Source organism: Polyodon spathula, chromosome 6, assembly GCF_017654505.1.
Source record: "Polyodon spathula isolate WHYD16114869_AA chromosome 6, ASM1765450v1, whole genome shotgun sequence".
NCBI lineage: Eukaryota > Metazoa > Chordata > Actinopteri > Acipenseriformes > Polyodontidae > Polyodon > Polyodon spathula.
In genome coordinates this window covers 6,192,446-6,208,586 of record NC_054539.1, presented here as the reverse complement: position 1 = coordinate 6,208,586, position 16,141 = coordinate 6,192,446, and the positions used below count along the sequence as shown (strand labels likewise).

At 37.3% G+C, this 16,141-nt stretch overlaps 1 protein-coding gene and 1 non-coding gene across 3 annotated transcripts in view; both read left to right on the top strand.

Moving 5' to 3' along the window:
* The first annotated feature begins 5,370 nt into the window (after positions 1 to 5,370).
* The window catches only part of LOC121316729 (regulator of microtubule dynamics protein 2-like), a 65,086-nt gene continuing 54,315 nt past the window's right edge, over positions 5,371 to 16,141 (top strand). For both annotated transcript variants that reach the window (XM_041251848.1, XM_041251849.1), the window contains exons 1-2: positions 5,371 to 5,445; positions 7,899 to 8,350. In XM_041251848.1, coding sequence (XP_041107782.1) covers positions 7,899 to 8,350 — 452 coding nt within the window. In that variant the 5' untranslated portion in view covers positions 5,371 to 5,445. The remainder of the gene's footprint in view (positions 5,446 to 7,898; positions 8,351 to 16,141) is intronic.
* On the top strand, positions 6,213 to 6,340 carry LOC121317781. The gene has a single exon (XR_005950543.1). It is a non-coding gene; the product is annotated as a U6atac minor spliceosomal RNA (small nuclear RNA).

The window sequence follows — 16,141 nt, the reverse complement described above, 5'->3', positions numbered from 1 at the left end:
CTGCTTTCCAGTGTCACAGACAGTCCATAGGAAAACCATCTGAATCTGAAACCACTTCAAACAGAACTTTTGTTTTTTGGCTCTATAAAGTTATTGTCAGATGCTTCAGTGGCCACAGTGGTTTATACTTCAGAAAACACAAAACTTATTATGCAGTAATCCGAGCTACTTTTTTTTGTGGTGTAATCATTCAAAGGGTTTTACAGACCCTTTCACTTTCCCCGATCATTTCAGCAACAAAATGCCAAGCTATCCTATTTGAAGTGTAGGGTTTCATGCATGCCATGTACACACCTGCACTGTGACCCTGGTCTCGGGCGACATTCAGAGGTTCTGGGCACGTGTTAAATATGCCTTTTAAATAAAAAGTTTATGACATATTTGCTAATGCAGTGGTCTGTTCAAAGCATTTAATTCAATTAAACAGTGCCATAAAACATGTTTGATTGGCTCTAACCTAGGGACGTGCAACTCCTGTGATGGACGGTCATACCAGGTTTAACAGGCATAATAGAAATGCAGCTGCTTTGGGACTTGGATGAAGGTTTAGTTCATTCAAATAAGCAATTAAGAACTTGTTGAAACAAAGATGGAGACATAAAGAGCTGAAGTTGCCCTACCCTTGACCGAAACCTATGTGAGATATACAAGGCCTACAGATTGAAGCGAGCAAGCAAGCCGTCTGCTGGTACAACCTCAAAAGATGGTTAAATGATGATTCATGTGTTCTTTCTCCATTTACTCATGCTAACAGCAGCTCAAAGCTAATTATATTTCTGATAGAATATTTCTGCTTTGTACAGCTGCCTGTTTGAACAGCTGCCCTGTGATATGTGTCTTGTGAAGTGTTCTATCTCGAGGCATTGACCCAATCCATGCTGGGTCATGGCTGGATGCGCGTCTTTTATCACTTAATCTCCTGCTGCCAAACAAACCCAGGGCTAGATAGTGAGGTGTTCCTGAAGTTATTATTATGAGGCATGTCCCTTTTAAGTTCCAACTGAATGGTGGATGTGGACTGGAAACAATAAAACCTTCATTCTAAAAACCACCACATTGTTGATGGAAGAAACTGCACGTGCCCAGCCATCGTGTCTTCTGGAACACTTCTTTGCTTCTAACGCTGTGTTCATGCTACATTGAGTTTCACAGCTGCTGGTGGCACAAGCCCGCTATTTTTGTTTGATGCATTGACAGTATAAATGTGGTAGGTAGATTGTTCTTAAGATAAGGTAACTAACTGTTTTTTTTATGACTGACAGGGGGAGATGGAAAGGTTAAAATTTGATGCGGGACGATCTAGAAGTTGGAATTCTTGCTCATTTCATTGAAGATTTTAAACAAACGCGTTTTGTTTTAAATAGGATTTCCCACTAAAATATTGACGCATGAATCTTGGTATCAACTTGCACAATGTTGTGATTTACCATGATTGACTGTGCTTTAATTTACTTTGCTTTTACTATGGTATATCACTGCAAAGTAGTCAAGTGCCCTAAGCCCCTCAGTGCTAAGTAAACCAGTCCACATGCAATAGAATAGCTTGGCTTGATACAATATAGAAATCTGGGTAGGATTTACATTGCTTTATTTTATTTAACTTTAAACTGCTGAGAAAGTGATATAGTGTGTGTGTGGTTTTTTTTTTTTATAAGAATATCAAAATGGCATCTGGTTTTCTTCATACGAATACATTATCTTAGACGTATTTGTGCATTGTACAGAAAATGCTTTGCAAGTATATTAAAGCTGCAAAACATGAATTGTGTAAAGCAATGGCAAGGCTGCTGACTGTATTTAATATTTACAGCAGGATTTGTGTTAAAAAGGGGAAATGGAATGAACTTCACCTTCTGTTGTATATTGGAAGTAGTCTCTTAGGATTATACTAGGTTTTTAAAAATATCCAAAACAATGTCCCAAACAAAGATGATGAAGCAGCCTTCTGCTATCAACTTGCAGTGATTTTTAATTGTCTGCAATACCTAATCCCCAAAGGCTCCAAGCAATATTAATACACCAGCCAACAATATTGAATGGTATTATGTTGCTGAGTGCATGACACAAGAACAGTTAGTAGTGAGGCTATAATAAAATTGCATTGTATTCTTTAGAGCTTTGATACAATCACAATTAAAAAGATGCACATAAACTCCAGGAAGCATTACTAGCAGGCTGCCTAAAACTGTCAATGGGAAACTCAAGTTTACTGTCATTGATAAGGTTAGCTGCATTTGCACGAGTAACTGCTACATTTGAGCTATGGTTAACGTGTTAAAGTAACAGGTACCTTTTAAATTGGTTCAGTACTGTGTATCTTTTAATACACAGTTCAGCAACCCGAGACAGGACATGCCTGTTTGGTTTCCATACTGATAAAGATGCCACAGGGCTGAATAATTCAGTTATGTTCTCAGTGTAACAATTAAAGAGAAACAGTACATATCTAGGTTATAACGAATTTAGTTAGACAGCGTTTACGTCATTGTGTATTTTACTGTCATGCAAGCTAAGAGAAACCTCTATAATTATTTTGGGATTATATTTATTTATTGAGTTATTTTAAAAAGAGAATAATAATAATAATAATAATAATAATAATAATAATAATAATAATAATAATAATAATAATAATAATAATAATAATAATAAAAGTTTATTCTAGGTGATGAGGTGAAACAGTGTATAGGCATAGTATAAGCATATAGGAAATTCTATAGGAAAGCCAATATCTCTTTTCTATTCTATATTGTCTTCAGAGATCTTTCAACTGTCGATTTACATAGATTAAATAGAACTGTATCTGTTGTGGATTCCTACAAACCCATATAGATATTTTAAAGGACTGTGTTGTAAGGGGTTACATGTGAAAGAAAATAAGCTTTGAAATACCATTTTATCCATTTACAGATACTGTGTGGCCAAAAGTTTTGCATCACCCTATAGAAACACATGTTGTTTCATAAAGTCAGATGAAACCTGCTGAATAGCGCTTTACCAGGCAAACTGAAACTCTGGTGCTTTAAGTTTGGTCTACTGCCAAGACTGCTGTGGCCACTAACTGTGTACGAGGTTTCCTTGACAGCAGTTGAGAAGCTGGAAGCTTTAATCAGTTCATACATCAGGAAATGGTTGGGAGTTCCACGCTGCCTCAGCAAAGTGGGACTTTATGGTAAAGGAATACTGCAGCTACCAATCTCTGCTCTAACCTAGGAGTTTAAGTGCGCCAAAGTCCGACTGGAAATGACATTAGTAGATTCACGAGACAAATGCGTAAGGGAGGCAGCATCTGTGTTGCAAACTGGAAGAAAATGGACGGCAAAGCAAGCTGTGGAAGATGCTAAGGCTGTCCTTCGAATTGGACATATTATGGGGCAAGTTCAGCATGGAAAAGGAGGTTTTGATCTCAGTTCAGCTCCTCTTACATGGCACAAGGCAACCCCAGCTCAACGGAGGAAGCTGGTAGTCAATGAGGTGCAAAAGCAGGAGAAAAGGATCAGGTGAGTAAAGGCCATTTCCCAGGCCAAGCAGGGAGCATGGATGAGATGGGAGAGTGTGGAACAATGCAAGATTGTCTGGCAAGACCTGTGGACAATGGAACAGAGTAGGATCAGTTTCCTCATCAGATCAGCATATGATGTTCTCTCATCACCACAGAACCTAAACCTCTGGATGGGTGAGGATCCCTCATGTCCTTTGTGTTCATCACCTGCAACATTAAGGCACATTTTGACAGGATGTAAGGTGGGTCTTAGCCAAGGATGGTTTACTTGGCGCCATGACCAGGTGCTGCAATGTTTGGCCTTAGCATTGGAAGACAAGCGTAACCTGATCAATAAGTTGCCACCACTTCCATCAAAGCATTACACACAAAAAACAATATTCCTCCATCCAGGAGAGCAACCACCAAGAAAAGGTGTTAAAACCAAGCCTTGCCCAGGACAACCGGAAGCTGCTACTGGAAGATGCTGGCAGATAGATGTTGGTCAGTGGCTTATTTTTCAACCTGAGATTGCCACCACTAACCTTCGACCAGACATTGTCTTGTGGTCTGGATCAGCATGCCCTGTTCATCTGGTAGAGTTAACAGTGCCATGGAAAGATGCTGTGGATGAGGTGTATGAGAGGAAGAAACTTCAGTATGCTCAACTAGCTGCTGAAGCAGAACAGCGAGGATGGAGAGTCTGAGTTTACCCAGTGGAGGTGTGTTGTCGAGGATTTGTGGCACACTCTACAACCCGGTTTCTCAGAGACATCGGGTTCAGTGGCCAAGAGTTGCGTCACACAGTGAAGAACTTAGCTGAAGCAGCAGAAAGGAGCACCAACTGGCAGTGGTTGAGACGGAAAGATTCTGGATGGGGATCTCAAGCACAATAGAAAGAAAGCAACGCTGATGTACAGGTAAATAAGCTGGGGTGAGCTGAGTGGGGAATGGAGGGGGGTGATGCTGGGACACCAGAATCACTGTTGAGCCCTCTTGAAGTGTTGTGGGCTAGTTGATGAAACACTGAGGATGGAAGGTGCCCACTTGAAGACCCCAGAGATGTACCCTACTTAGCTCAATCCAGACGGTTGTCACGCTGATGCGCTGGGGAGACCGCACTGGGTTGATCCCCAGAGCCAGCATCGCAGCCGTTGAGCGTGCTGATGCGCTGGGGAGGCAAAATGAGCTGATCCCTGGAGCCAGCATTATACTTCAGCAATCAACACCAGACAGAAGAACATCTACATAATCAGATGGAAAACAACACAAATGGATGGAGATGCAGGTGGATCACATTAGTTTACTAAAAAACTACATCTTAGTTTGTACTTATCTTGGCGAGAGCCGAGTTCAAATCAACATGAAGTTCAACATCTACTCTCATGTAATGGAAATCATAAGGATAAGGATATCCGATAAGATTTGTTTTTACTGGTAGTTTTTGTTCACAAATTAGCAAAATTGCTTAATTGCGCATGGCTAAAAAAACAAAACAAAACAAAAAAAAAAAAAAAACGAATGACAATGCAGCCCATTGAATAATGATTTGAAATGCATCACAGCATAAGGATTAACGGTTATATTTTCCTGTTTTTCTAACAGCGAAACAAAGTGGTCATGAAACATGTTTTAGTCATCAGACCTAAAATGGATAATAAATACTCCTACGTGCAACATTTCTTTTATGCAAGACGAAGCGGAGTTCTGTACACAAAGTTTCAAGGATCTGAACTGAATTTATGAATGAAGTGCTTCAACGCTCCTCCCCTCAGAAGCCAGACCAAGGCGATGACGTATGTGGCAGCAAGAACGCCTTTTACTGCTACTGTGCTTCACTTGAGTGGGGAGGCGGAACTTTAGTTCTAAGCGCTGGTGGGGTTTGGAGGAAGTTTTAGTGCTGTACACAGAACTGTCAAAAAAAGAGTGGTGCTCTGCTAAGGTCAGGCGCTGCAGAGATAAAAGTAAGAACTTTGAACTTCTTTCAGTAGCATTTTATTTGTAATGTGAGCCGTTATTGCGAGATAATGTTTGTGAATTCAGCTTGCAATTCATTTGAACAAAGTGCCTCAATGAATAGCAGCAGGCGCATTTTGACTGAGAAGAACCCTTCCAGGTTTAATTGAATATATTTATTTGTAACAACAGTACTGTTTGTTTTAGTACATGCAGATATATGTTATGAACACTTACTTGCCTGTTAAATTTATGTTTGCCTTATTCCTGTGTTGATGGTCAGAACTCACAGGCGCATTTAGTATATTTACGTCGTTGTGGAGAGATTTATTATAACTACTTGAAGCAGTAATTGCATGTCAAACATTGAGCTCTTGTTAAGTCTTAGTTATGTTCTCTTTGGTGGTATAGTGCTATATTTAAAAGTGAAGGGTCATTATGCCTCTCTCTCAACCCTACCACGCCGCCTGCAGTCCCTGTTTCCCCAAACACTCAACAGAATCGCAGTTTATCACTAGTAGTTACGCTATTTGAAAGGGCTAACAAGTGTACCAATTGATTACAAATTCAGACAGTCAGGTATTGAGGTATTATTGTAAACCAACTAGACTTACAACTATTTCATTTAAAGATAGATAAAAAACAAATACTTATTATACATATTTTCACAACCAGTTTCATACACTAATACACATGATTAAACGCCATTATTATTATTATTATTATTATTATTATTATTATTATTATTATTATTATTATTATTACTACTACTACGACGACTACTGCAGGGAGAGAAGGTTAGCACTCCCCTTGACAAGGAAGGAAGAGGTCCTAGTGGCCTTCAACACACATACGGTTAAGGCTTTGCCACTTACTTTGTTGCATCTCTAACTACGACTACGGCAACGGCTACTACTACAAATAATAATAATAATAATAATAATATGCGTAACCGTCCCCCAGTCCTCCCCCTCGTATATTTAATGGTCTCGTCCAGAATCAGCTGGTCTCACTGTCCTATTGCAGCCGCTTAGTGCATCCGTTCACAAAAAAAAAAAAAAAGGTGTGTACGACAACAGGTACCCTTTATTTGTTAGTTGCGCTTGAGCTTTATCTTTTAAATAAATGTTTAGTTTATTTTATCTACATTATTTCTTATATATTTGTCTAAAAATAAAATAAAAACACTGTTCTAAAAACTTCTTTCATTATTTATGTGTCGAGAGTTTTTTTTTTTCTTACAGTTAATGTACTCTTTGCTTATTTGTATGGGTAATGCACATGTATATCTCCATATATTAATAGGAGCAAAACGGTTCAATATTCTAACGTGAAGTAGAGAAGCGGTGTTTTCCCTGCCCAAGAGAAGTGAGGGAGCGTTGCTCCCCTGCGACCCCCCAGCACTACACGCCTGTTTCTTAGAATGGGTTAAAGTGCTACCAGTCGCACTCAGTACAGATAATCTTCATCTTGTCGGTATTATTAGACACAATAATCTAGTTTAAAAACCACGTGGCCTGAGATTTAAAGAGGGACGTTATGCAGAAACTATAAATCCAATTGCATACTGCTTTTAAAATACATATTCTATTATAACTACCACTGTTAGGTAGTGTATCTATTTTATAGGCAATATCAATTTACCTACTTCACCTGACTTATCTATACTTAATTAATATATATATATATATATATATATATATATATATATATATATATATATATATATATATATATATATATATATATATATAATGTTCATATGGTATGTGTTGTTTTCAGTGTAATAATTGTTGTAGTACTCCATAACTTCACAGTATAAGTAAACATATTTGAATGAAAAATGACCCCCATAGACCACCCACACCAGTGTGTTTCCCCTTCCTGCACACAACCAATGCACTTCAACTCATCCCTGCCCTTTTTAAATCAATGTCTCACAATGGGTGTTGGGATCTTAGAGTATTTTCTTGCTCTCTTACTTTTTAAATTGCCTTCCTTACATAATGTACAAACTGTATACAGTAGAAAAATAAGTACATTTTTCAAGATTTGTAATTGGGTATGAATATAATACTGTCAATGTTCCATGACTGTGTTATGTGTATCAGTACACTGGTTGGTAGTTTAAAAACATATTGTTTCCATCATAAACTTCTTTCCTGAGCTTATATAGCTCTGGCATAAGTACAAGTGACTAAGGACAGTCAGGGTATTATACCTTAGCAATGTGGTGTCTCAGAATGGTAGCCAGGGGACCTCTCCTTGAACCCCATCTAGTCTCTTTGTTTTGCAAGGAAGTAGCTTTCTTTAAAAAACACATGTGGCTCTGGTGCAAGCTGGTAATGTAATGCTACACTTTCTACATTTTTTAGTTTAATTTGAAGAGGGTGCTACAGTGAAGACAGAACTAAATACTGGGCTGCTGCTTGTTATTGAGAGCTTCTTTGTGTTCTTTCAGATGAGCAGGATGTCTCAGCCAGAAAGCAGAGCGTTGGTATTGAGTGCGCTGGTTGGGGCGGCTGGGATCAGTTTGGCCCTGGTGTGGTATAGTAAGACCCGGAAATCCAGGGGGCCCAAGACTTTAACCGATTGTTATCTCAGCAATCACGAGAGACACTCGCAGCTCAGTGCGGATGACTGGAGTGAGGGAGCAGTGCTTCTTTTCCAGGAGAAGCAGGCTGAGATGCTGGAGAAGCTGACCACCCTGATCTTGTGTGTGTCTGAGCTGAAAGACGAGGTGAAGAGCCTGCAGGAAGGCATCCCTAAGTTGCAGGAGCAGGTGAGGGAAGGGCTGCGGGGCAAGCTTGAGTCACACAAGATAAGTCCCCTGCACAGAGCAACACGCAGGAAAAGAACAGTGATACCCAGAGAGGAGCATCTGAGCTCGGAGGAGGCTGAAAGTGAAGGCGGGTGAGTATTTAAATGGCTTGTTATAATATGCTAGTTTAGGTTATCCACCATGACCATTTACATTATTGTCTTCCACATTTACCAAAATGTCTACATGTACACTACCTGCAGTAAACTAAATTGTACCATTTACACATACCATATTTTAGACATGAACTGATCTTGTCAAGTAGGCATTCCCTGACATATCACCCAGCAGGTAACCCTTTGTCATCTCTAACAGCATGCTATATTCTTCTTAGATGGGGAGATAGTGTGATGAGCATGTTTAGACTTTCCGAATATTGGCAAAGATCTGTGAAAAAAGCATCTGCCACTTAAAGCCACATTCATATAAATACATAAATAAGCAGTACATTTTTATTATCCTGGCAGCAATACACAGTAATACTTGTTTCAAATTAGCTCTCTTGCATAGTTTACTTAAAAAGGAGCATTGTATTATCTGCCAATTTATCACAATTCAGAAATGCCTCAAAATGTGAGTTGCCTTTGAAGTACTGTATCAGTGATTTAGTACATGTAACTCCCAGCATTTTTTTGCAGTTTAGCTGCCAAATACCTTGAGTATAGGCCAAGTTTGAGTTACAGATGCAGGCGTTAACTTTTTAAAATTATATATTCAAATGAAAAAAAAAAAAAACGTACTGTATACAGAACTACTAAGTCTTTGTTCCACTTCTTGTAGTTTCTGAGTGAGAATACTCAGTACAGTAAACTAAACACGGTTGTCATTTAATATTATTTTCCTTTTCCAATAATTAATTTGTATTTCAAACAAGGAATGACCATGGACAAAGATATTATCACCTATACTGCTGTGACACTGGTTACATCATCATCATTATCTGGTGTACAAGGAATGATAGTTCTACATAACTAATGGGTTTCTGTGTAGATTTTGCCTTGGCTAAATATTTCTGTTTTCCTTATATCTACACTCCCAGACTACCAAGGAAACCACAGTCTAAGGTCATTGGAAAGAACAACATCCATTTTGTAAAATGGTTACAACAAATTTGGTCTTGTATTGCTGTATATCAGTACATGTAAACTTATTACTGAAAAAGAGCATTTCCTTTTATTTGGTGTATTTTGTTCCTCCTTGTTTTTGGCTAGATGCTCAATTATGTGGTAAACACATACCCCTTCTCCTAAATGCTTTAGTGCCAGCCACCAAAATTCCCATATTATAAAGTCATGACCTCGTCACATTCAGTATCAGTTTTACATGCTCACGCCATTGTGATGCAAGGAGATAAAGGTGTAGGTGCATTAATTCACATGTTTTAGTTTCGCCTTATGTAACAAAAAAAAGTGAGGTTAAAAAATGCTCATGATGAGTTGGATTTTCATGCATACCCTGCAATTAATGCTGCAGAAGCTTGTTCTCTTCCTGCATAGTCACACAAGCTGGATTTGTTTCAAATACCTTTAGGATGCATCTTGACTAATATTTTTTTTTTTGTTTTCACATGTGTACTAGAAAGACTGGAAAAGTGCCAAAAAATAAATTAATTCAAAGCATACTGGTGCCAATTTTGACTGCATTAAATGGATTTACCTTCTGGCAAAATATCAGCAAAACCCTCAGAACACTGGGAAATAAAGAAAACCCAGACTTTGAATGTTTTAAGAAGCATGTCTGCTTCTTGCGGTTTTGCAATTCACCAGATTAATAGATTTGACTGTCAAAATGTATGTCAAAAGATCAGAATTTTAATTAGTTTTGAGAAAAAGTAATGTTTTGAAAAAGCAGTCAAAGTAAAACAAAGACCACCTTGAAAAATACATATTGTCTACTTAACTTTCATAAAAGGCTTATTTAAAAATGAGAACATCATTAGTTGTGTAGCCATAGTTAGAGCCCCGTGAAATACTTATTTTATAATTTTTCATTTTATTTTTCACAAATGTCGTTTTATTACAGATACACATTAACTGCTAAAGTAGATGTACAGTACACCCTTGCTATAACGATAATATTAACACACCCTGTCAACATCCCGGTCTGTACACACGGGATGCCACCTCCGCAGTGAAGTCAACTCTTTTGTCTTAATAAGAAGCAAGCGCTGTGTAACTATGCCTCTGAAACAAAAATCATTTCATGTTGCAACAAAGCTGGAAAGTATATTGATCGTTTTAAAAAAGGAGTAACGTAGGCATATCTATCGTGAATATAGGTTGTCAAAAAGTTTTTTTTTTTGGTTTGTTCAACCATGCGGCAAAGCAAAATTGATTAAAGAAAAAGTAACATGAGGATCTGATTAATTTTTCATGTCTGTTTGATCTGGAATGAAAGCTCAGTTTGGGATTCTTGCTTGTTGGATTAAGATTTGGTGCACCTTGAAACGACTGATTTTGAATAAAAGTTCAGCTTCTGTTCGGCATTTTGCTTTTTGTAATGTGCTTTTATTCTTTAATGAATAGGATAAAGCAAAGGCAGAATACTGCATACATGAGATGAACAGGTACTGTAATTCTACATCCCAGACCAGAAAACTGGACACAGGTACTTGCAGGGTTGAATGTGCTGGTGTGCCATTTTTATTAAAAAAACTAAATAAATGTTTAAACAAAAACACTGTTCACAGAGCAAAAATAAAAGGTTTAAACAAAACAGTCTTGAACACAAACAAAATAAACAAAACCAACTCCTTTCACAAGTGCTAACTTAAACTTTTCAGTTGTAAACTATACCCGACAGATAAACTGTTTACCAGTCACAAAAACCCAGCACTTCTTCAAGTATAAGTTTCAAGCACTACCTTCTCTCTGTTTCCAGGCATTCATTTCAGTCTGTATTTCTAAACAATACACTTAGGCCATTGATCAATTAAAATAATATATTTTATACAAATGGCAGGCTCTCCCTGATGGAGCTTCAGGTTCTCTCTTTATAGCATGTGGCTGTTCCCAATTAGCATCTTATTTGGGAACAGCCACATTCTCACACTGCCAAACACAACCAAAACTCATAAACACCCACACCTTATTTACTGGCAGGGCTCTTGCTCTGCCACACTACTCATTAAAAAAAAAAAAAAAAAAGATGGGATTTGTATTTCAATCCCATTGCACTGAAGCAGTATACAACAAGCTTGGGATTTCTTGGTATTTAAACACTAAGAAAAGCATTTGAGCATTTACAAATCTCATCAAAGAATAAAATGGAAGTTTATTTTGGTCTTTGAGCAGGTTATTTTGCTCATATTGCAAAATGGAAAAAACCAAACATGCAAAGAACGAAACACAAAAGAAGAGACAGTTTGTTTGGTCCTTGAGTAAAGCGATATAATGAAATTGCCAAATGTGCTTTGAACAAATGCACAGTTCCGGAACAGATTTTAAAGACGCTGCTCAATCTACGAATAGCAATTAATTGCGAGGTGTTAAAAATGGGCATCAAGTGAAATACAAACTTTAATGCAATATTTTTTATTGAAGGAACATAAAAACAGTAAATTATATTCATGAGATGCACGTTATTGATTAATTATTTTTGTCTTTATTATTTATGCATTAAGTTAACCCATTGAGACCGTGGCCTCATTTGCAAGGGGAGCGTGGTAAGCAATTTAGGAGGGTAGTGACCTCAAACATTAAACTCCAAGCGAGTTTGAAATAACGCTCGTAATATTCTCACCTTGTTATTTGGAAAATACAGTTTTAGAAAAAACACCATTAAAAATGGATTGTTTTATTCATATTATAAGACTACTGTATACACAGTAATTAAACTGCAGAATAAAATGTCAATCCATGTTTGTCTAATCACTGTGTATTAAGCGAAAGATAAAAAAGAAATGTATGCTTATTAAACATTTAATATTCTCATAAATCCTAGGAAGGGGGTGATCTACCACTTTTTAGAAAACAGGTTTTACAAGCCCCGATCAGCGCCAGACAGAGCCGCCCCTGTGGAATTTAGACAGAGATTGCTTTTTGACAACAGCAAAAAAAAAAAACATCTTAAATATATTTATTTATTTATATTAGATGATGACAACTTTGGTAAATGACCATTTTTCAAAAGAAACCATATTGAGAGCTCCACTGGGCTACTGAGACTAATTTTAAAACACTGTTTTGATTGTTTAGGCAATAAGTCAGGTAAGATTAAAGTAGTTCAGTCAAATTAGATACATATAAAGAAAAAATAATAAACGTTCATGTAAAAAGAAAATCACAATTTAGATTTAGAACATACAAATCACTGTATTTTTATTTGTTTTTGCAAGGCTTGCTGCTGTGACATTTACAATTGCAATGAACGCCCTTACACGCACACAGAAGCACTACTTTGTTTGACAAAACTTGTTGTGCTTGCAAGAAATGAAGCCTTGAATAGCCCCAGAATAGCCCCTACGAAGAGAAAAGTTTGTTTTCTTTGGGTGCTTTGTCCAAAGTTAGGAATGAACTGTCGGACAACTGAAATTAAAGACTGTAAAGGCGATCCAGAGATCCTCCAGCAATGGCCAAGTGGTACAGGCCATCATCGTTGATGGTGTTTACAATGACTTAGACATTTCTAGACGTCACCCTGCTTCTGTCAACATCTGGAACGCGTACAAGAACATTTTGTCCGACCTCCACTCATTTTAATTTCTTATTAGACAGCTCTAGCATTTTCTCGGCTTGACTTTAGACCTCTTTTTGAAAGATTTCTTTCCTGAGACACCTTTACTTGTCTGTCGCACAAAAAGCATATTACACTCAACCCATAGCCTTTTGTCTTGGCAGAGTTATTCCCACATATTGCGTGAGCTTTGTTATTACACACGGAACAAGCATGTGCCCCTGAGACTTCTTTCTCGTACACAATTCATACCGCTTTATCATTGTTGCTCTCATTAGTTGCGGTTGCAGTATTTGGTGGGCCTGGTTCCACTTCTCTCTAGAGGCCAAATCGCTCTTGATGCTTCTAGGAATGACAGCACCTCCTGTGAAAGACAACTATCGGTAAGACCCACTTGTTGATTTTTTCCAAACATAGCTTTGTGAGGATTTCATTTGTTACCTGCGTGGAAGCTCTGATTTTTCTTGCTTTGAACAAACCAAAGACATTCTGAGCAATTTTTAGACTTTCTCTGACATACAAGTAGCCACATCTTGATTGTACCTTTCAAATGACCCCTGACTTTGAAGATGGTCTTGGTAGTTCAGCATGAATTTGAATTCTCCATTGGCTTAAGACTGTTTGTTGATAAGGTAGACTTGGCACTGATAATTCTATTCAGAGACTAAGATTGGCTTCACCACTAGACCTTTTCCTTTGGCTTTTTTCTTGAGCTGACATGGTTTACAATTCTTCAGATACTCCGTAATGACATGACGAGTTATGTTGGCATACTTTTTCACAACATTGTATTTTAACAACAAAGTTAAAAAAATGAATGAAAGTAAAGCATAAACAAAACACATTAATATTGGTGTGGGGGTTCTTTCAACTATTTGTCCATAGTTTATTATTTTTTATTATTTGTTTATTGAGCAGACGCCTTTATCCAAGGCAACTTACAGAGTCTAGGCTGTGTGAACTGTGCATCAGCTGCAGTGTCACTTAAAACAACGTCTCATCTGAAAGACAGAGCACAAGGAGGTTAAGTATCTTGCTCAGGGTCACACAGTGAGTGAGCTGGGATTTGACCCGGGAACCTCCTGGTTAAAAGCCCTTTTCTTTAACCACTCAACCACACAGCCTAAAGTTTGTTATTAGCAGCAGAGCAAAAACAGTGTTAGTTAATTGACTTTTTAACACAACTGGTAAACCTAAAAGTCAGATAAAAACGAGAGCTGATGATGAGAAGAAGTACTTAAACCCTGCATATCGTATTCTGGACTGTCAAGGAATGTCTGCCAATTGTCTTCAGCTAAACACTAGTAAATCTGAACTACTCCTAGTAGGATCTAAAACTCAATTTAAGAATCGCTACCTAAAATGACATAATAATATTCACAATTAAACTACTGTTCCAATTGTTCAAATTTGCATAGACTGGGTCCGCTAAACTGCAGCTTACACTTCCACTAGTGATTTAGCATTGGAATAATAAGCTGGGTTGGCTAAACTGTGCGCTACCAGAATGTATTATTCCTTACAGTACTTTTGTTAAAAAAATAAATAAAAAAGTGAATAATCTGTGGTTGTTTCGAAGCCATTCAAATGCGTTTAACTAGCTATGGTGGTATGAACTGAGCCGAATGTTGCCGCTTTAGTCTGCAATGACATTAAACATTTTTGAAGAGCACAATGGAGGCTGTAGATATCAGTGGGGCTTGGGAATTAATGTATGCACACGAGGGATGAAATGCATTTTATTTTGTGGCAAAACCACTGAACGACGTGTAAAATAGCCTAAATAAATAAATAATTATTAGTATGATTTTGCTTCATAGCTGACTACAGGCTTGGTATTGAAGTCACATGGTTATATAGGGTTATGTTGCCCCTGATGTAAACCCAACAAGATGTTGTTTTGTTTCCGATTTAGTTCCTGAGAAGAATAGCCGCCGCAGTTATTATTACTGAGGTGTACTTGCCGCTCACTGTGTGTTATTGTTTTGTGTAAAACATTGATATCCTGTCAGTTAAGAAAAGGCTCAATGCAAAAGCTTGTTTTAATGTTGTCTTTATTACACTGGCCAGAGCGCCAGAATTACAACTGCATTGTCATATTTTCTACATTTTCTTTCAATTCGCAAATTAGTAAATCTAAACCCGGGTAGTTAAAATATTCCCAGGTAGCGTTGGGTAATTTAAAACCAGGGTTTTTGGGTACCTGTACCGACCTCTAATATATATATTAGAGACCGAGTTTCAACACTAGCACTTTAACAACACTTAGCAAGGTTATCATACAACCACCTATTAGTACCTAAACTTCACTTATTAAAAAAGAGCAAACAAGAACATTTCTGGTACGGTAAAATGTTCTAACAATTTAAAAAAATAACAAAAATAAATCAGCTTATCCCTGAGGGTTTAGTTAAACAATACAGCTTCATCTATTGGATTTTTTTCCCCCCATTTTTGTCTTGGTTACATTCTTAAAATCCAAAGAAAAACAAACTATAGAAGAACTCAGTAGTGATTTGCAGTTACATGCAAGATTCTGTTCTTCACAACCTTCTAGCACTTGAATGCTATCCAGAATAAGGAATGGCAGAATAATTTACTGCAATATTTGGCTTTATTTCAATAATAATACAAACAAGGCATAGAATTATGAATAAGATTTTTTTCTTTGAAGTTATGGGAAACCTTTTTTTTTTTTTTTAATTAAATATTCATTGCTACAGTACTTGAAAGGGCCAGTATGTAGTCAAAAGGATTTTCACAATTGCTAATGTGATCTTTTTTTTTTTGTTTTCAATCAACACATTCTCACTGGTTCACTTAACGTTGTTTTTAGTATTTCTGGATGTTAGGTTTCAGAATATGCATTGTGGTTACCAAGTCAATAGTGTTTCAGTGCAGCTTGATTATGGCTACAGTATATTATTTTAATACAAAAACTGTAGTCTGGCCTGCAGCAACTCCAAATTAGAATGTGGAAATTGATGATTTTAATTTCTCTTTAATGTTCTCTCTCAACCACTGTGATGATTGATTCCCATTTAAGGTACTATTTTATTCATCCTGTGTTAGGCTGTGAACCCTTCGACTTTTTTTTTTAGCAGACTGTTAATGGTTAGAGCTGAGGCTATGAATCCATTCCACTGTGAACCAAGTGCACATATTGTACTGTAGAGCTCAGTTACTGGCTGACTGTAACTCATTTTTTT